Here is a 22,945-nt window from a genome sequence, read left to right as displayed (position 1 = left end):
ATAAAACTTGCGACTTCTATTTGAAATAGACTGCTAGTATTACACAAGCAAAAATAATTAACTTCAGAAGGATTTACTTTCAACATCACTGACCTAGAAGCCGCACAGCCTTCAAGCAAGCTGTCAGTAGATGAGATAAAGTTAGTAACAACAGATAGAAGGCATGCTGTTTTCTGAAATAAGATAGCACTTTATTAATCCTACAGGATAATACAGAGTCACACAGCGCTGTACAAAGTGCACAACATACATTCATTCACGGTGGGTCCAGAGCCTACCTGGAATCATTGGGCACAAGACAGGAATACACCCTGGAGGGAGTGCCAGTCCTACACAGGGTAACACACACACTCACACATTCACTCACACCTACGGACACTTTTGAGACACCAATCGACCTACCAACGTGTGTTTTTGGAGTGTGGGAGGAAACTGGAGCACCCAGAGGAAACCCACACAGACACAGAGAGAACACACCACACTCCTCACAGACAGTCACCCGGAGGAAACCCATGCAGACACAGGGAGAACACACCACACTCCTCACAGTCACCCGGAGGAAACCCACGCAGACACAGGGAGAACACACCACACCCCTCACAGACAGTCACCCGGAGGAAACCCACGCAGACACAGAGAGAACACACCACACCCCTCACAGACAGTCACCCGGAGGAAACCCACGCAGACACAGGGAGAACACACCACACTCCTCACAGTCGCCCGGAGGAAACCCACACAGACACAGGGAGAACACACCACACTCCTCACAGACAGTCACCCGGAGGAAACCCACGCAGACACAGGGAGAACACACCACACTCCTCACAGACAGTCACCCGGAGGAAACCAACACAGACTCAGGGAGAACACATCACACTCCTCACAGTCCCCCTTGAGGAAACCCACACAGACACAGAGAGAACACACCACACTCCTCACAGACAGTCACCTGGAGGAAACCCACGCAGACACAGGGAGAACACACCACACTCCTCACAGACAGTCACCCGGAGGAAACCCACGCAGACACAGGGAGAACACACCACACTCCTCACAGACAGTCACCCGGAGGAAACCAACACAGACTCAGGGAGAACACACCACACTCCTCACAGTCCCCCTTGAGGAAACCCACGCAGACACAGGGAGAACACACCACACTCCTCACAGACAGTCACCCAGAGGAAACCAACACAGACACGGGGAGAACACACCACACTCCTCACAGACAGTCACCTGGAGGAAACCCACCCAGACAAAGGGAGAACACACCACACTCCTCACAGACAGTCACCCGGAGGAAACCCACGCAGACACAGGGAGAACACACCACACTCCTCACCGACAGTCCGCCGGAGCGTGAATCCCCGGAGCTGTGTGACTGCAACACTACCTGTAGCGCCACTGTGCCGCCCGAGAGCACAACAAAATACATATATTAGTCACTACAAAGAGGGCAGGGGTATAGAAGCTGATTAAGAAAAATATGAACCTTAATACAATAAAAATGAGACGGGTCTACACTGTCTCTGTCCAATGAAAAATGTATCTCCAAAATAGCAACTTTACAAAAGGTAAGAAAAATCTTAACTTTCAATGGAAGTCAGTGCAAAAAGATTTTATTCCAATTAATTTTAAAGCATTCTTATTGGTCCATTCATCATGAAGTTTTCACACAGTGCGAAGCGCAGCTGCACAGTTCAAATGATGTAGTAAACTAAAAAAATCCACAAAAATGGAGATTCATGTTCATCACTGGACCGTGATGATTTTACAAATATGATTTCTGTACATACCGCGACCCTGAACTGGGTAATCGGAGGACTTCTGTACATGACATTTGCAAGAGCAGCCTTGGCATAAGTGATAAAACATACGGCAACACAAGTGAGAAAGATCTATATACTTAAATGACTATGTTCATAAGAGCAGCGTGAGTGATCATTGCACTTATGGAGTTAAGACGTAGAGAAACTGTCAGTAAATATATTATTAATAATAATAGGAACCGCAGAAACAAGAAAAGCCAGTCTTGAATAAAGTGGATTTCAGTAGACAATCTGAGTGCATCATAATAGTATAAAGGATAGTATGGACTGGAGGTGTTACAGTATGATGGAGCTCAGCAGAGTTTAGGCAGCAAGTGATCAACGATGTCCCTGCAGTAAGGAGACTCATTGTAAAGTCTTATTGTCATGGGAAGAAATGACCTCACACGGCGCTCCTTAGCACGGTGCACCTGTATAAATCATCCAACGAACGCGCTTCAGATGTGTAGATGTGTAAAACACTTACAATTCCACCTGGAAGCAGCAGCCCTCTCCTGGAAACAGGAGGTAAGAGCATGAGTTTAGTAGCAGAGCAAAGAATGACCAAGTGATCAGCACACATCAAATGATCTGATGATACACTACATGGCCATGTGTTTGTAGACACTTGCTCATCCAAGGGAATTAACAGATTGTAGAAATAGTGACCACCGTGAAAGCCACATTTGCAGTTCCTCCAGACGTGCTACATGCGCTTCTATGGAGATTGATTAAAGGTGTGTGTATCTTTAGATTTGAAATGATTCAATTTGGAGAAACATGAACAGGAAACCTTTATAGGATCAACAGGTCACTAACTGTCCTCTTTGTCTCCTAATGATTTAGTGTTGCACTAGTTTTGATTAATCTGTGGGGTTGGAGCTACATTCTCCAGGAGATTTTCAGCAGCAGGTTTGTGTATTAAATCATTAAAGCAACAAATCCCAGGGTTAAATCAATGAACTGTGTGGTCTTAATAAATACCACCTTATGCTTCAATCTGATGTGTTCCTCTGTGACTCGTGTGGCAAATTTAAGTTAGTGATGTGAGGGAATGCTTATTATTTGATGACATCTAGTGGAGAATCAATGAAAATGACCAAGTCTCTATGACTACTGCTTTATTCACAGGGATTACTTTTGTTTCTCTCAGTTTTTGTGATTATTGCTCAGGGCGGAAGTAAAAATATGGATAATGGGTTAAAAAATGCAAGTCTATTGACCTCTTAAATTGCCAGGGGTCCAAGCCTTTATTAAACATTTAAAGGAACACTAGGTAGTACTTTTACATTAAAATTCCATCTTCAAAATCACTGTGATGTTTCTCTATGTATTAGAGAAAACACAGCGCTATAAAAGTTAACTATGTTCAGCACCTGTAGGGGGCGCCCAGGAGCAAAAATACCAAATCTTACCTAGTGTTCCTTTAATATACACACTCATATAATGCAGTTTATAAACAAAATCAGATTTTCGAAATGTACACGCCTTTCCCCAACTACACTGTAAAAAGGCTTGTGTTAAATTAATGTTTTTGTAATGTTATTATTTTGTGACGAAAACAAAGATGTTCACGTATATCCAATCAGTATGGTTTGCATTTTACACAAGGCACAATACAAGGCAGCGGATCAAAACAATGCTCAAGTGCATCTATCGGTTACAAAGTCTCAGTAACAAGGCACAAGAAGAAGTAACTCATCATAAGCCTTAAAATAAAAAAATTCTGGAATTAATTATTCTTGGTGTTTAATATGGAGATAATGCCCATAACAAGGAAAAAATGCTAGCCACCCTGGGTATGAGTTAGTTAAGAGAAAACAGTTGCACTTCATTTGATAATATTCAGCAAATGATGAGCCCTAAATGTCTGCAAAGACTTTACAGGACAGTGTGAGTAACCTGAGAGTTTGTGGGTGGATGAAGAATGGAAAAAGTAGGCGGAGCTTCTGCTGTTAAACCCAGAACACCTCAAGTCTGAGTGAGGCAGGTGAGAGACACCTTTGATCAGGTGAGTGCAGTTTGCTCTGACTGATGAATGTGGTTTATATGCCCTTATGCATGCATGTTTATATAATAGCCGATGGTGTGCTGATAAAATTAAATATACCATCTGCAGAGAATTGTGCCGTTCTGCCACCAATTTGACGTGTGTATGAAATAGTGTTTTGTTTTCTCATGAATGCTGTTAATGGTCTATGGAAAAACCTGAAGTAAAGGAAATGCTAAGACCATGACCATAACAAGTTTATAAATGCTAGACTACAGCAAACAGCAATGTCAAAACAGGATTTTTGGGCATGCATGAGAAAGACAATATGAGGAAAGGTAATGTTTGGCCTCTAGGAAAACCTACATTTTATGTAAATATTTCAAATTAAAACCAAAACCTAGCATCATTTTTTTATGTTCAGTCCTAGTCCATATTGTTTGAAAGGGTTGCCTTGGACATCCATAATGTCATGATCCCCAGAGTGAAGCCAATGTTGATATTTTCTTTGATCCACACACTAATGCTATGCAGACTGTTTGGTACATTAGCAACCCGAGCCCTCATTCATCTTTAATGTGCAGTAATCGGATCGCCCACCAGTGGCTGTGCTGGAGGGGATTTGTTTCAATGGCACATACTGGCATTTTAACACAGACAAAGAAAAAACTACTGACCCACTTAGAGTTAATCATTCAAGGTTTGAGTTAAGAACAGAGTCATCACATTCACTCAAACATACTTCCATTACAGCATTTGTTTTATATATGTTTTAGGATATTGGCTTTTTTTTCACATGTAAACATTGCTGTATACAAACATGCTGTATGCATGTGTACACATTTTCAAAATGAAAAACAAGTAAATAACATTTTAAATGCAAAACGTGATTGAAATGTCTTTAAAATTTTTTACTTAATTTTTAGAAGTCTTTAGTATTTTTGTATGATCCCTGTTTGCTTTAATGATGGTGTGCACCTCACACGTTTAATCAAATAATCCATGCTAGAGTTTCTAAACTTCTGTGAAAGATATAAAAAACCTGAGCCTTCACATGGCTGGTGTCATTAATGTTCTCCAAAAAAATGAATAGCAACCAAGAAATTTTTGGATTTCATTGGTTTAAATTTGTCAAGACTCTGTGTCGTTTAGTTCCAGGCTTAAATAACACTGATCCTAGATTTCCTCAGAGTTGGACGTCCACTGTACATCCAGCAAACAGTCTGTGCTTTGAGAGAGTTACAGAGTTAGTATCTGTACAAATCAGTTGATGTTTTGTCCGTTCTGCCTCAGAGGTCATATGTTTCCACAGGGACTTTTTTTTTACTGAGAACCCTGAGGTAAATTGACACTGACCACCTTTCATCAGCTGAAAAGGCCCCTGTTGTGGCTAACTGTTGGCAAGCGTTCCAAGTAGGGCATGATAGAGATATGCACAGTACATCCCTACTACTTATAAGATGCCTCACAGCATGAAGAAGATTTTATAGAAGCACATTCACCTGAATTAAAGAAACCGTTCAGAGAGTCCGTCATCAGTCAGCACCTCTGGTATCACTCAGGGGGTTAAGTGCCTTTCTGTGGGATTGTCCCAGATAAAAGTCCCCCCAGTGGTTAGCAGAGAAGATTGTTTGACTTATTAAACAACAGGACCAGTGTTCTCCGGCAAAGATACTTAGGGGCTTTTTGTCACAAAGTAGTGTGACATTAGTGGACATTAACAAAATAATGGAGCTAGGAAACTAACGTACATGAAATTACTGCTAATGTTTACAGTGTAAAATCCAGAGCAGTCACAGTGATACATCTAGGATCTTATGAGATTCATTATGAATAAGATAAATCTTTGTGTTAAGAAAATGCATCTGTCCCATTTCCAAATTCCACCTTTTGTCAGTATTCATTGGATTTGCTTTAGATCTCAAACACGAGTGGAGCTTGATTTATTACATCAATATGTTACAATTCATTTAATACATCATTTTCTCTCCAAACAGGAATTTCACCTGGGAACCTTTGGACCTGGAGATAATTAAACTCTGAAAAAATGATGCTACTTGGCTCCCACTCCAGTAGGAGACCTTTCCCTGGGGCAGTAACTCAGCCAGTGCACAGCACTCCTGTTCGCCTTCCCACTGCATCTCCAGATAAAAGTGATCCTTCTTCCTTAAGTCCAAGCCTGCTTCCCACCTGGATAACACAGGCATTGTGTGACCTAACACAAGGAGAGCAGGAGCTCCAGCGCCTTAGAGAGCAACAAACAGCTGAAGTGGATAAAGTGAACCAGACTCTTGACTCTGCCATTCTTGATGCACAGAAAGAAGAATGCCGCCTGTTGGAGAAGGTTGGGAATGATCATCGGGAAGCCCAACAGAGACTGCAACAGCTCAAAAGAGAAAATTCAGCAGCAGCTCGGGTGGGGCAATCTCTGGTGGACCGGCAGATGCGAAAGATGAGCCAACTGAAGGAGCAAATAAATATGTGGGGTAGATGCCCTAGTGGACCCAACAAAAGTCAGTTACTGAGAGGGGTTCGGGAAATAATGCAGCCCTGGGAAATCTCACTTTCTCTGAAAAGAGTCACTTTCAACCCCAATCTTCAGCCCCACAACCTTCCCTTTGGAGAGATAAATGTGCAGGAGCACAGCCTGAGTTTTCCGGTTGGAGTCTGTGGACCACAGGGACAGAAATGTGCCATTCACACAGGCGAGATGGCACATGAAAGTCATGTGGCAGTATGTGAGCAGATCTCTGCTGCCTGTAATGGTGTTGGAGACACAGAGTCCTCAAGGGCAAACAGCGGGAGCAGCCGCGTTGTCAGGAAGATTCGCATATCAACAGCTGAAGAAGACGTGCTAGGTGAAGAGGTAAAGTTGCCCAGCCCAAAACCATGTAAACACTGGCCACGCAAGCGAGATACCTCCGAATCCTCCCAGGATGAGGACTTGGACTCACTTGGGTCTGACTCACGTGGAGAAGATCTGTTCCTTGCAGTTCATCCACTGTCAAGCCAAGGAGAGTCAGAGGGAGAGAGTCCTGGACCTGGACAAAATGGCATCCGAAGACGTTCTTTCTCCAGAGGTCACAGGAAACAAAGGACACTTGTACCAGTTTCAAGCCAAGAACCATCCTGTCCACCAGAGGAAGGTGGACTTGTGGACTCTGGCAGAAGCAGAGGATTCCAAAGAGGAAGGTCATCTCCTGTCCAGACTGGCTCGAAATGTCTCCCTCCTAAATCAGAATATTCTAGATCTAAGTCAAGTTATAGCTGCTTAGATCTCTCCTCCAAAGAGCAACCACAGTATGGTGCAGGAGCATTTGCCATCCCAAGGCGATCTCCGTCTCCAGCAGACAGCATGGACTCCAGCTATACCTTTACAATCAGAGCAGCAAGCAGTCGCACTAGCTCCCTGAAAGGAGAAAGCCGACATTCTGTCTCTACAGCTGACCTACCCAACAGAGTTCGCCCATTAATCAATGGGAAAGAAACACCTCAGAAAAACCCAAATGAGAGCAAATTGTCTACTCCCAAGTCAGCTATGGTTAGAGGGCTTAAAAGATCTGAAACCACAGAATTGCAAGAACAGCCTCTAAAAAACAGCTCTCAGGTTTCCCACAGGGTTTGTCGGTCTTTGTCCATGTCTGCAATAGAAGGAAGAGCGTTGCAACCAAGCAGGAATGAACAGAATGGAGATAGATGCAGAAGAGAAAGATCAGATGGAGGATTACCAAGGGTTGAAGAAGAGAAACGTACTCTTAAAGTTGGGCATCTGGTCAAGAAATTTGGCAAGCAGGGTTCGGGACGCACTGACTTCACTTTGCCCAGTGGAGTTCATGCCTCGCCTCAAGGCCAGCTATTCGTGGTGGACTGTGGAAACGTCCGTGTGCAAGTGACTGACCTCCAAAGGAATGTTGTGCAACAAGTGGCTCCGCCAGCATGCGATGGTACCTCACGACACTGCCGCAACTTCTTTGATGTCGCTGCTAATTCCAAGGGCCTGATAGCACTAACTTGTGCTGCAGAACGATCTTTGCTTGTGTTTAACCGCCATGGACGTCTCCTCCAGATCTTTGGAGGATCAGGTCCTCAGCAAGACTTTGAGGCTCCAAGAGGTGTCACTGTTACAAGGTTAGATGACTTCCTAGTGGCCGATATTCGTCGTGGCACTTTGACAGCTCTCAAGCTTGATCCTAAAACAGGATCCAAGATGGAGCGCACAGTAGTCACAGGATTCCACAGGCCTTACCTGGTGGCAGCATGTCTGACAACAGGCCTAATGGTTGTGTCTGAGAGGGGCAATGAAACTGGACGGGCACCTTGCATAAGAGTGCTGGAACCGGGATGGAACACCATTCGCATCTTGGGTGTATGCTCGGGTATGGGACCTGTTCTCACAAGCCCCTGGGGGATTTGCATTGATGCAGATGGGAATGTCCTGGTGGCTGACTGGGCCAAACAGCATCGAGTGGTGCTTTACCCTGCTGCTGGTGTGGGCCGATCCATTATTACCCAAGGTCTCAGCAGCCCTAGAGGTCTTACCTTGTTGCCAGAAGGTCATCTTGTGGTATCAGATAGTATGAACCACTGCATCAAGATTTATCGTTACAAATAAGGCTTAAATGTTGCAGTAAGCATTTGTAAATGGGATTGACCAAATTTGTCAGACCTTAAATCATAATTAAAAAAAAGATATATGATATTTTGTAATTTTATCAATTAAATCACTATATTAGGAGAATTTGGGGCAAGTCATATGTCATTTAATTTGTTTTGTGCCTGAATTTTCCAGAATAACAACATTAATGGTTCAAAATAATGTTGCGTGTGAAATATTCACAGAAACTTGATTCATGCATTATAAATATATGTTTATATATTCAAATAATTGCTTTGTGTGATTAATATATATTTAGTGAATGTGTGATTTGACGACTTTAACAGAGTGAGTAATGAATGAAATGGTCAAATATTTTGCAAAGCATTCTATAATATTATTTTATAACTAAAAGGTACTGTTTTTATCATAAATGTTCAATATAAAGTCATTACAATCAATCACCCATTTAGGTCAACTAAACGATGTAGGCTAAATCCAGGATTAGGATCCCCTGTTGTGATCTAGAATCATGTGATCTATTTTAGCTGGAGTACAGGGATCTATATGACATTTCAATATAAATAATTATTTGTTAATGAACATAATGTATCTGTAGGGTCAGATGCTTTATTTCAATGTATACAATGTTGCTCTGTGATCAATCTTACAACAGTGTTATATTTTGTCAAACTTCCTAGTGTAAAATGAACTGATTGTGGTGTTCAGAGATAGTGTTAACACAAGCATAGATTAAACTTTGCTGTTCATGACAATGCACAACACAAGTCGTCCTTGTTGTCATTCCTCAATAGAATCTCCTTCCATCACCATGGTTCAACACAACATCACAACATAACCATTTCAGAAAGTGGTGTCTATGTGACTCCAGTGTCCCTGGCACTAATTTCAAAATATGAAACTCTGATTCTTATCAGGGTAATGAACGACTAATATATACGTCAAGGACTAGAAGGAAAAAAAAACTGGAAAAACTCTATATCTGTAGCATGAGTCATTCATTCATTCATTCATTCATTATCTGTAACCCTTATCCAGTTCAGGGTTGCGGTGGGTCCAGAGCCTACCTGGAATCATTGGGTGCAAGGCGGGAATACACCCTGGAGGGGGCGCCAGTCCTTCACAGGGCTAGCATGAGTCAGTGAATTTTAAAATTTGTAAAATTGGTATGTGACTGTGGTTTCTTGACCAATAAATGAACCAAGAAATTAGAGAGAGATCCATCTTCTTTTGGCTAAGGTAAGCTAACTTTAGAAGGGAGGATCTCACAGACTATTTAAAGTCTCTTTTAAAAGAGAACAGCTGGCTAGACCTTGCACCTCCACCAGAGAGAGTCATAGAGCAGCATCCTAACCCTAATGAGTGATCAGGCCTGGCCAAGCTGTATTTAAGCACCTTCCACATGTCACTTAGTTGTCAATCATTTACTCTTTTAGAAAGCTCTTACTCAGTGCATGAACTTGTTACTTAAAACAATGTGTTTGTGGACTTTTTTCTTTTTCTTATGTGATTTTCAACTTCAAAATAAATTTGGATTGTCACGTTCATTATAGTGACATGGTGATATAGTGGAAAAATTCACCATGAGTCCTGTGTCCCCCAGACATATATATATATATATATATATATATATATATATAAATATATATATATATATATATATATATATATATATATATATATATATATATATATATATATATACAGTGGAACCTCTACCTATGAACTTGATCTGTTCCGTGACCCGGTTCGTAAGTGGAAAAGTTCGTTTCTCGAGTCAATTTTCCCCATTTAAAATAATGGAAAAGCGTTTAATGCGTTCCAGCCCCCACCCCGAAAGTCACCCTTTTTGCACTGATATATGTTTACAACACTCTTAAATTAGTAAAAAAAAATACATGTAGCATTATTAAAAACAAAAGAGAAATACAGTGGTAACAGTAATAAAAAAGTAATAATAAAGTTGTAAGTGGTTACACATCGCTACCTTGGAGACGTGACGACTGGCTGGAGGAGTAACACAGGCACTGGCTGTATGACGGGAGGTGGGGGGGGGGTGGAATAACGGAGAGTAGGTGGTGAATGTGGGGAGAGGAAGCGTAGATAAGGCTTAACTTAGCACGAATTTCAATGTCTGCTATTTACACTAATGCTAAATTGCTAAAGCTACAATTTGCTAATCTTAAATGCTCACTCAAGTCTGGGGGCGCTGGGAGACTCACCTATTGGCGTCAGTGGACATTTCCAGCCGCCGGCTCGGCGGAGGCTCGTGTTCGTTTCTAGAGTCGTGGTTCGTTGGTAGAGGCAAAAAATATTCAAATGCCCGGTTCGTATCTTGGAAAGTTCGTTAGTATAGGGGTTCGTTAGTAGAGGTTCCACTGTATACACATTCATTCATTCATCGTCTGTGCCCACTTATACAGTTCAGGGTCGCAGTGGGTCCAGAGCCTACCCGGAATCACTGGGCGTACACCTTGGAGGGGGCACCAGTCCTTCACAGGGCGACACACACTCACACATTCACTCACACCTATGGACACTTTTGAGTCTCCAATCCGCCTACCAACGTGTGTTTTTGGAGCATGGGAGGAAACTGGAGCACCCGGAGGAAACCCACACAGACACAGGGAGAACACACCACACTCCTCACAGACAGTCACCCGGAGGAAACCCACACAGACACAGGGAGAACACACCACACTCCTCACAGACAGTCACCCAGAGGAAACCCACGCAGACACAGAGAGAACACACCACACTCCTCACAGACACGGGGAGAACACTATATATATATATATATATATATATATATATATATATATATATATATATATATATATATATATATATATATATAACATGTCCAACACAATGTCAGGTGTTCTCTGCCTCAAACTCTCAGCCACAGCCTTAGCAACTTGCTGGGATTTATTGGTATTGCACCACTCCTGACTTTCCAAGTGTAGATTACACAAGCGGCTAAGCACATCAAAGAGCACTGTGTTCTCTTGCAGGGACGAAAACCCTAGTTCAAGTTGGCTTAGTTTGCTCATTCAAAACAAACCTAAGGTAAGTGCATGGCCTTTGGCCAATATTAGGATGTACTCAACATCTCAAAGTATAATCCTTAAATTAACTTCCTATTCAAAAAATATTTCCATTAAACATACAAAGAAGACACTATTGGGACAGGGATGATTACCTAATCCCAAGAATTTTGTAACAGGGTACTTTTTACCCTTACTCTGCGTGGCTCTGCCAGTAAAGTGTATCAGGTTCACCAAATCATTCCAGAAACAGAGACACCCACACAGCCCCCTGTCTGCCCTCCCTCCCATCCAGGAGCTCAATATATAAAAGTGGGAGCTTGCTCCATTTCGAGCACATTCTACTGCACAGTGCTGACCTGGCTCCAGTGACTTGCTTGTGATGAAGCAGCTCTTCTTGTTCCTGTGCACCTGCTTGGCTCTGGCTGTAAGCTTTGCAGCTCCAGCGTGAGTATCTTGAACAGCCAACACTGAACAAAGAAGCTTTTAAATACATACAGTGCTTTGCAAAGTTTTGGACACCTCTGCTCCAAAGTTTTGTTGATTTTACATTACGTTTGCAGGGTTTCACAGTTAGAATATAACAACACTAAAACCCAATGTGGCAGCAGGGACCTTGTAACGTAATACAAGCAAACACTCCACACAATTCTAATAAGTGTACAGACTGAAGAGTACATTGTTTTTATGCAAACCCCGTATTTGGAACAATGCAAAAAAAAAGTTAATTCTCTTGAACACTTTATATCTATATCATCTATAAAATACAGATAATACTTTTTTAATGTTGTCAATGACCAACTTGAGTGTGCTTTGTTGTTGTTATAAACAAATGTTCTATTTAGTGCCTGCAACAAACAAAAAAGTTAAGACAGACATAATTACTGTCCCTATCACACACTCTGTCATTGTCTTGCTGAAGTAGCCATGAACCTCTTAGGAAAACACAATGCCTTGATGACAGCATATATCTCTGTAAAATCCCAACACATACCTCTGGTACAATGGCATGCTTCTCTTATTTCTGAGTCACCTATTCCATGGACCCAAACTCATACAAGCGCTGGTGCGCTTCAAACAAGCAGACGGAGACCCCGCCAGAGCTGTCCATTTTCAAAGGAACTCTGCTGGGGTTTGTTTCAAATGTGAATGCAACATGAACCAAAGGCATCTAAACAAACCAAACACAGAACACCATGTCCTGAGCTGATGTGAGGGAACAGAGTGCGATAACAACAAAGAACCTTGGGCAAACCTCCTAACATCTCTCTGTCTTTGAGCTGGTTCAGGCAGCGAAGGAAAATGATCACAGCGGCATGAGATTTTATGCAATGCAGTCTGAGGGCTCAAAGGTCACGCACATTAAACACTGGTGTCCGACCTTGCCCTTCAAAGACAGATTTCTCAATTTTTCACAATATTATGTACAGATGGTGAAAGACCTACATTTTTTTGCAGTCACGCATTGGAAATTCCTTCACAGTATTTGACAGAAAGTGGTGAGTCACAAGCCATGTTTGCCTGCAAAAACCAGTGCGTGCTGGATGCTTTTATACCTCATTATGGTGGAATCTTTGACTATGAAATCTTTCCTTCTTGTTTTGGCACTTTCCCATTTTTAAGTGTGTTGCAGGCATTCATTCATTATCTGTAAGCACTTATCCAGTTCAGGGTCGCGGTGGGTCCAGAGCCTATCCAGAATAACTGGGCGCAAGGCAGGGATACACCCTGGAGGTGGCGCCAGTCCTTCACAGGGCAACATACACACATTCACTCACACACTCACACCTACGGACACTTTTGAGTCACCAATCCACCTACGAATGTTTTTGGACTGTGGGAGGAAACCGGAGCACCCGGAGGAAACCCTCACAGACACAGGGAGAACACACCAAACTCCTCACAGACAGTCATCCGGAGGAAACCCACACAGACACAGAGAGAACACACCACACTCCTCACAGACAGTCACCCGGAGGAAACCCACGCAGACACAGAGAGAACACACCACACTCCTCACAGACAGTCACCCGGAGGAAACCCACACAGACACAGGGAGAACACACCACACTCCTCACAGACAGTCACCCGGAGGAAACCCACGCAGACACAGAGAGAACACACCACACTCCTCACAGACAGTCACCCGGAGGAAACCCATGCAGACACAGAGAGAACACACCACACTCCTCACAGACAGTCACCCGGAGGAAACCCATGCAGACACAGAGAGAACACACCACACTCCTCACAGACAGTCACCCGGAGCGGGACTCGAACCCACAACCTCCAGGCCCTTGGAGCTGTGTGACTGTGACCGCTCTGCATTCAATTAAATATGTGTTGATATTTCAAAAATGAAATCAAGTTGGATTGATGACGTAAGAGAATTCACAGAGAAGTCACAGATTAATTTTTATTGCATTTTACAAAATGTCTTAACATTATCCAGTTAGATTTAGATGCAGAGACAGTGTGTTTCGGCACAGACTGTTAATCATTCTTTAGTCCTTCATCAGTGGTCTGTGCAAACACAGTGTTTACTGGATAGTTTTGGTGTCTGGGCCATTCTCAGTGACACTGAGATGTTTAAAACTAACACACTGTCTGTGTCACTGGAGCGCTCTACAGTTGTATTGTTGTCAAATGGGGCTAACGAAGTATGCAGATCAACAAAAGGCCTATAACAATGAGTGAAAATATATGGTCATTTCAATGTTTTTGAGATAAACTGTCTATATTCACCTTATAAATCTTAGAATCACTGTATATATATCCGCACACTTCTAGCAGTGATTTCTACTGAATTGGTTTGTTTGTATGGTACAACATTAGATCAATATTTGAGACACACACTGGTCAAAGTCAGCTGTCCAGCCTGGCATGTTTTTAACTTAGTCATGCTCTTGGTCTTGAGCCATGTTCAGACCAACAACTGCTCCCCTCAAATATAGTGTCTTTTTGATTTAATTCTACTTTCCTTCCTCTAACATGCAATTCATCAGCTGTAGCACACTGAGTAACTACAACACTGTTTTATCATCCGTAACATGATCTCTTTCTTTGTGTTACAGGCAGCACGATGTAGAGACGGCAGGTATACAACAGTCAGCCATGAAATGACTGTGAATTTTTAACTGTGCATTAATATATAATGAGTTAATTCATATAAATGCATTTTTTTAAAGTACCCTCAGAGCCTCAAGAAGACTCTCATTATGACGCGAAGTTTGACCGCTGTGAGGGCATTGAGTTTGATGCCATTGTCCCTGATGAGAAAGGAAACACCTTCTTTTTCAAAGGTTCTCAGACATTTTTAATTTTTAAAAGTTTTTCATCCTGTATTTACCTATGTACACTGTATATAGTACATATCATAGCATGTGCATCAGCCATAACATTACCACCACCTCCTTGTTTCTACACTCACAGTCCACTGACTGTCTACATGAAGTTTGTACTATTTCTACTATGTGTACAAAGTGTAGTCTATCTGTTTTGACGCTTTCCTAATGTTCAGTGGAAAAGATCACCACAGGATCACCACTGTGCAGGTACTATTTGCATTTTTTTGGTGGACTATTATCAAACCCTTAAAATCTAAGGAGTTTAAAAGCTCCAGCAGCACTGTTGTGTCTGATCCACATGTACCAGCACAACACACTAACACACCACCACAAAGGTGTCACTGTAGCAGCATGGACAGTGATCTACTCAAATCACACCTGCTGTGGGGGTTCTGTAGGTGTCCTGACCATTGAAGAACAGGGTAAAAGTGTGCTGTCAAAGTATGCAGAGATCAGTGGCGGATGCTGGTCTTTCAAGGAGGGGAAGCTCAATTTCGGCCTACATCATAAAATGTGTCGGTTTATTTATACGTACATTCTACCCTCCGTTCCTTTTCAAGAAAATGATCTGTGACCCTGTCGTACCAACAAGGCGTCTTTTCCAGGGACTTGACTAGTGTCCACTCAATGGCCAGCAGAGCTAGGCTGCTTAAATGGCCTTGGCCCATGTGAAGTGTGTCTGCCTGTGAGTGCTTTGTGACGGTGGAGGGGCTCAGCAGCACCCACTGGACAGAAACTGCGGTAGAAGTCAGTCCGCTAAGAAGAAAATGCCGAAATGAAAATGTAATGCTCCCACAGATCTTTACACCAAAGGGTTGCTGATTCGCTCATTTCGCTGTCAATCAAAAAGGGATTCAGCCTCAGACAGATCATCCAATCATCATGCAGAAGCTGAGCGTCCGGGCCAGCCGAGGCCACCCCACTGCCCCATAGACCCCCAGAGATGCTGAGCGTCCGATGGGCGGGACAAAGCCCAGCATTTATCCAATGACTCGTCTCGTTTCGCTGCACTTCGCTGCTTCACTCTTGAACTGTTTAAAGCACCGTCTTTACCAGTGATAAGAAGCTGATTCTGAACAAAAGTTGAGTGCGTTGTAGTGCATATTTATTCACTGACATGTACACACAACGGTATATATTTGATCACTTATTTTTTGACATTTTAGGGGAAGCTGAACTTCCCTTGCAGTCTTAGAGCAATCGCCTCTGGCAGAGATGGACTTTAGTCTGTAGTTGTAGAACTACAGTGTTCTCCTGTAGAATTAGTGGAGCTGAGAGAATGAGTAATGAGTGTATAAACATAGAGCTGGCAGTGATATTATGGCTGATTTGTGTAACACAGGGGGAGGCCATTTTAAAATAGGTTCATTACAGAACGTAAGACCACTAGGTGCCAGTATAATAGTTGTTTTATTAAAACCTCAAAGTGTCCAATGCCTTTATGTCAAGAGGAAGAATCTCTGGAACACTTTTTATTAGAATGTTATAGGTCTAAAGAAGTGTGGGGAAAAAGTAAAGGATATTGGTTTAAATTTTGATGTAAATATTAAATGTATCTATTATGGCATTTTTGATTGTAATATTGATGAATTTAAATGTCATTTTATGTGGTATATTATATGTCTGGTAAAATCTAAGTAGTGGAAAACACGATGTAAAATGACAATAGAACAGTTTTTTGTCTCTAGTGACTGAATTAAAAAGACAAAAGACTCTTAATATACTTTTTAAAGATTCTATTCTCTGGGACACTAAATATATGAGAATGTGCACAATTATACGTGTAATTAAATGTTTAGATGTATATGTATATAATTTATGTAAGCTAGAGTTTTTGAAGGACTGTACATAAATTTGTATTAATTAATAAAATTTATATATATATAAAAAAAAGAATAATAGCTGTGAAGAAGAATCACAGTTAAAAAAACGGCTGATAGCTCTAAAGTCTAATTACAGTTGAAGTAGCCATGTCCTTCTCTTGTAAAATTATAAGTTTGGATCCAAGATATTCCTTATCATTTTGGCCTAGTATCTAAACAGCTGGTATTTTTAGATTATGTTTAAAAATGTGAACTGAATACATGATAAAATAATTTGTCCTTACTTCATTTATAGCACAAAGTGTGGTAACGTAACATAAATTTGAACATCTGCAGGTGATCATGTGTGGAAAGGCTTCTCAGGCCCCGCCGAGCATGCCAATATTACATTCAAGGAACTGGATGACTATCATCACTTGGGACATGTGGACGCGGCCTTTCGCATGCACAACAAGGACGGGGATGCTCAAAAAGATCACGACCACATCTTCTTCTTCCTGGTATGATGCTGTTGGTTTCATTCTGAATACAGCCACATCCTCATTTGTTAAACAATGGGACACAGGTCACTGAGGTTTTTATAACATCCCTCAAAACTGTGTCCATAAACGAACGTGAATCTGCTCAGAGCTGAGTGGAGTCGCCTATATCCTGCACTTATGCAAAATCAATATTGTTCTGGAGGCAGCCCTGCCTTTGAGGCAAGAGGAACATAATTGGTTACCAGCAACAGGTGGGGATGAATGTGATTGGTTAAAATGGACTGGCAGAGATTTTCAAATTTTGTGCCATAAACCAGTAAAGCTTTGCGTAGACCCTCATATGTAGCATGCAATACCCTGTACACTTAGTTCTGTTTTATAATTTGTACAAAAATCCAGTATTTCGTTTCGTTTAAATGGACTTTAATGTAACTCCAGATTCTAAAAACCTACATTTTGCACACTTTGCCTCTAAAGAAGGCAGTAGCATATTATTTTATAACATTCTGTGTCTTCCTCAGGGGCAGCGAGGTACATTTATAGCAAGTAAAACAATATACAGAGATTTTGCAGCACTTCCAACACATTATAAAACAGAACTAAGAACCAAATTTGTAGTATTATTGCACAAACACAGGGGTCTATCGGTTATACTTCTACCTAAGCTGTGTTTAGAAAGAAATACATTTGGCTGCTACCAACAACATTTTCACCAACTAGATTACACTTGGACAGATGTAGAAGGTTTACACTCTACATTATTTACATGTGCTTGAGTAAATGTAACTAACTGTTACCTACCTGCAAATCTACTGCAGGATGATAAAGTCTTTAGCTACTACAACAGCACTCTTGAGGATGGTTTCCCAATGGAGATCCAGCAGGTGTTTCCAGAAGTCCCCAGTCGGCTAGACGCAGCAGTGGAGTGTCCTAAAGGAGAATGTACAACGGACTCTGTGCTATTCTTCAAGGGTAAATAAATGCTCCTTTTCCCTCCAGGTTAGATCAAGGCTCTGTCTAAAAAAATAATTACAGATGATAATTATCAGGCTACGTTACAGAGTTTGGTCTAAAGCCTGATTTGGACAGGAGTAAATTTGCATGTGGTCCTGGAGTAACATTTTTCCATTGGTATTCCTTGGTTATTTTATATTTTTTCACTCTCCTCACCTGAGAATATTACACACTAAATCACACTCTTTTTTCCCCCACCAAACCTCAATGGTGCTCCACTCACTTTAGCTAAGTGTATGTTTTTGTTTAGATGTGACATCACAGTGGGAGAAGGTTGTTTACCTCTGTTTTAATATCAGAGAAGCTAACCCAGGTATTGAACACTTTTCAAGTAGAGAAATTAAGAGGGCGAGGGATAGATTAATTTACTTGGTTGTCATGGTAAAACATCCAGCTTTGTATAAAATACACAATCCCTGAAAACTTCTATCACACTGCAATAATTTTACTTCAGTCAGGAATGAGTTTTAAGGAGATAAAAAAGTCTACAGATGTCCCTTTAGGCAAGGCAAGTTTATTTATAGAGCACCTTTCATACAGAAGCAATTCAAAGTGCTTTAAAGAGAAAAAACAGTGAAATTAAAAGCCAGAATAAAATCGTAAATGTCCAATAAAACAATTACATAAAAAGAGTAAAATTATTAAAAATGATACAATAAAAGAATAGAACTAAAGTGCCGTTACAGAATAAAAGTGCATAAGAGTATTTTAAAACGAGCTGTAGCTGCTCAAACAGGTTTAAGCCTTGATTTAAAAGGGTCTAAAGTCAGGGATCTTCTAATATTCTCAGTCGGCTGCTTCTCCATGTTTAGTTTTGACCTGGGTCAGGACTAACTCTAGTTCCTAAACATCTGATAGCTCTGCTCGGCTCATGTCTCTGTAGCAGATCTGATAAAATATTTGAGTCTAAACAGGGATTAAAACTAAGCCAAGCCAATGTGGGGTAGTGGCCCATAGATACTGATTCAGACTGACCCCTTGGAATTATTTGCATATTTATTAAAAACTCTGTAACTAATAATATTATGAATAAATATTTTTCATTTACGTTGCCCTACATTTTAAAGTGTTTTAGTTTTCTTTGAGGTTTTCTTTAGTAAAATGTTGTATTTTTTTTTATCTCATCACATATCATCCTGTTGCATTTGTACCTTGATTACTCATCATGGCCACCACATATATACCGTACTGTGCAAATGTTTTAGGTATCTGAGAAAAAGAGATTTAAAAAGTTATGTATCTGAGAATTAAGAGTATATTTGCTAAAAACAAACAAATATATCTATGTAAACAATGGAATGTGTTGTTTTCCCAGGTGCACTGATGCTTTTGGATGTGACTATTTGAAAGAAAAGTGACTCAACATGTTTCACTAACGTATTTTCATATTCTCTTTAGGAGATGAAGTGTACAGCTTTGACATAAAGACCAAGACAGTAAAGAAAAAGGTGTGGAGTCACTTGCCCAACTGCACCTCTGCATTCCGCTGGCTGCAGCACCATTACTGCTTCCATGGTAACAACTTCACCAGGTTTGACCCAGTGTCTGGAAAAGTAGAAGGATCTTATCCGAAGGACGCTAGGCATTACTTCATGAGGTGCCCCAATTTTGGTGAGTGGTTAAATCCAAAAAAATAACCCTTATTGTCTGAAGTGGCTTAACACCTGATGTGTATATGTGGGGATCATTACAGTTAAATGATTGATTGCCCCTTTAATTCCTTCCTCAATATGTTGTATTGGTGACGTAGGTCATGGGGCTGGTCATAGGAAGCCACCATGTAAATTGGATGCCATCAGCACAGACGACACTGGCAAATCGTATGCATTTACAGGTAATAACAGTTTTTTTTTAATTATTTAAATATGTTTATGTGCATCTGACACGTTTCAGATATCCCATATTTGTATTTTTACTCTACACAGGAAACACATACATCAGGCTGGACACACACCGTGATGGAACTCATCACTTCCCCATAACAAGATTATGGAAGGAGATCTCAGGAAAGTTAGATGCAGTCTTTGCTTATGGTGACAAGCTGTACATGATCCAGGTATGTTTATATATATATGTGATGTTATTTTAACCCCTTCTAAGGGCTGTGTATATATGTCCACATTACAATGGACAGTGAACAAACCTCACCAAACATGAGAAATAATTATATTATTTAATTACAGATAGAGCTCAGATAAGACATTTTTTTTATAAGAAATCTGTTTATGATTTACAGAAAAATATTCCATAAATCAACATTATATTCTCCTTATCTTAGTTGATCAACACCTTTGGTTTTCAAGCTGTACTTTAGTCTTAGATTTAATGAATTAGACGTAAATAGTTGTCCAAATATCTGCAAATACATCCACAAAACTGCTCTAAGTCAATATTCAGCTTCATTCTGGCTGCACAAACTTGTTGAGAACGTTTAGGGCACAGCTTAACTTATAAAAAATATATAAAAATGTACAAACATTTACCATGTAGCTGAACAATGCAGCAACAGGTTGAACCAAAATTGGACTTCTCTCCAGATTCAGACTGCCCTTCACATTCAGGACTGTCATCTGGGATTATGGATGATTTCTTTTCTATATAAATTCTATTCTATTTATTTATGAACATAATTTCAAAGATTCATTTATAAGATTCATGAACAGAATTTGTAGTGTCCATATATGAGATGATATGAGATGGCAGGATTAGGAACAACGCTAATTGCAGTTTCAACCTTTATTATGAAGCTTAGTGCACTTTTAAAACTCACAATAAGCTTTATCCCAGACCACACCAAGTCTGATCTATGACCTGTTGCAATTTGGAAACGTATTTACAGCAAATATATAAGTTTTGCGACTTCTGTTTTTTGCTAGCACAATTAGCCTTGAAACTCCAGCAGTAAATTACAAGCATATACGGCCAAAAAGCATGTATTAATTGCTTAAACATACAGATTTGAATTTGAACATGTCTTATCATTAATTACTTACCTATCCAATCACAATGTTCCTCTGTGTTTAACAGGGCAGTCAAATATATATCTACAAATCAGCAACACCTTATACTCTGATAGAGGGCTACCCTAAACCCTTGAAAGAGGAGCTGGGCATTGAAGGGCCTGTGAAAGCTGCATTCCTCTGTGCAAATCAACATGTTGTCCATGTTATAAAAGGTTTGAACTTAAATGATGCCTCCCCTTACACCAAAGTACCATCATTAAAAATAGTGAATGAAAGTGCTAAAACTATTAAGTGCTACACCTTATTCATAGTCAGCTATTTGTAATATCTAAGTGATACTGCTGTTAGCTCTGTGCAATATCTGGGTGATACTATGGGTATCTTACTATGGGTACTTAGGTTTAAAACATTTAGGAAAACAACTGCTGTTAGCTTTGTGAATTTTTTCAGTGAACAAGTGAACTAGGTGTATCTAGTGCCATCTGCTTAGTACAATTTGTATGACACACTATGGATTTATTTTCATTTTGTTCCACAGGTCAAAAGATGATTGAAATTGATCTGGCTGCAACACCCAGAGCTGTTAAGACTGAGCTCCCTATTCCAATCACTGACGTTGATGCTGCCATATGTGATGATGATGGTGTGAAGGTGTTTGTCGACTCACAGTACTATGTCTACCAGAGTCCCAGAATTCTGGCTGTGAGCAAGATCAACCCATTACCCCATAGGATGTCATCTGAGAAGTTTGAATGTGAATATGATTCAGGCTTGCAGAAACCAATACTGCAACTGCCACTGTAGTTCCTTCTACTTTCAACATCACTGCACAGAATGAAAATATAAACACAAACAATTTTATTTGTAATGTGTCTATTTTTTTCCCCCCATTATTTCAGCTAAATAGAATACAGACAGCCCCATGTAGTTCTGTCTATTTTTATACCCCAGACAACCACTGGCATAGAAAGGCTGGCAAACCACTGATTGTAGACCACTGCTGGTCCACCATCGGACCACTCAGATTACTGTCCTGTACCAGATATAACTCATTTATAATCTCCTCAAAAAGATTTTACATTCACAGAGACTTTTATTCTGGAAAACAAACTAATACAAATATTACCAACAACTCTGAGAGATTTAATAAGGAGTATGAGCCTGATATAGCTTTATATATGATAAAAATGTTGACACTGTGCTGGATTAAAATCATTTACTAATCTTATTTATAAAGAATAACAAAAAGAACCTAATGAAGGGAAAAATGTAAATTTGACTGTGAATGGAAAAGTGCTAAAATGTGGCATTTTGTCTAAAATTATGTTTAATCAGCAGTGGTCTGCCCAGAAAACTCTGTGTAAAACACTAGTGGACCTCCAACTTTGCCCTCAGTGGGTAAACAGTGGTCCGCCGTCTCCTTGCTCTCATGGATCTTACATTTAATATTAAAATTAAAATTTAAAAAGTATTATTTTTTAAATCTGCCTTCACTGAAGTAAGAAAACCAAAAACACCTAGATGTCCCACTGAGAATGTTCTTAAAATGTTTAATGTTCAATAAATGCCTGTGTGTTTGTACATGCTCTTCCCTGGTTATACAAAAAAAGTTAACTAGTCTGGCTATCAAAGCCAGCATATGGGCACAGTCTGTGTGGGCAGCAAGCCCGCCTGCCGTAACCTCACTAAGGTAAGCACTGAACTCAGTAAAACCTGACGACATATACAGCATGTTCAATTTATTTGGAAGAGGAGATACAATAAGAAAGGCAATTACTTAACAATAAATATTTTAAGAATATTCTGAAAAGGATGTTCAGGTGTTTTGGATTTTGTTTTGCTTCAATAGAGAT

At 40.5% G+C, this 22,945-nt stretch overlaps 1 protein-coding gene across 1 annotated transcript; it reads left to right on the top strand.

The window, feature by feature from the left end:
- The first annotated feature begins 11,780 nt into the window (after positions 1 to 11,780).
- hpxb (hemopexin b) lies at positions 11,781 to 22,561 on the top strand. Its single transcript, XM_066661407.1, has 10 exons — positions 11,781 to 11,910; positions 14,538 to 14,560; positions 14,652 to 14,765; positions 16,970 to 17,133; positions 17,934 to 18,087; positions 19,528 to 19,740; positions 19,880 to 19,963; positions 20,055 to 20,185; positions 21,157 to 21,304; positions 21,631 to 22,561. The coding sequence occupies exons 1-10, from the start codon at positions 11,846 to 11,848 to the stop codon at positions 21,894 to 21,896; spliced, it is 1,362 nt and encodes a 453-aa protein (XP_066517504.1). The 5' UTR covers positions 11,781 to 11,845; the 3' UTR covers positions 21,897 to 22,561.
- Positions 22,562 to 22,945: the final 384 nt, after the last annotated feature.

Source organism: Hoplias malabaricus, chromosome 2 (assembly GCF_029633855.1).
Source record: "Hoplias malabaricus isolate fHopMal1 chromosome 2, fHopMal1.hap1, whole genome shotgun sequence".
Taxonomy (NCBI): domain Eukaryota; kingdom Metazoa; phylum Chordata; class Actinopteri; order Characiformes; family Erythrinidae; genus Hoplias; species Hoplias malabaricus.
This window is presented reverse-complemented; position numbering and strand designations above follow the sequence as displayed.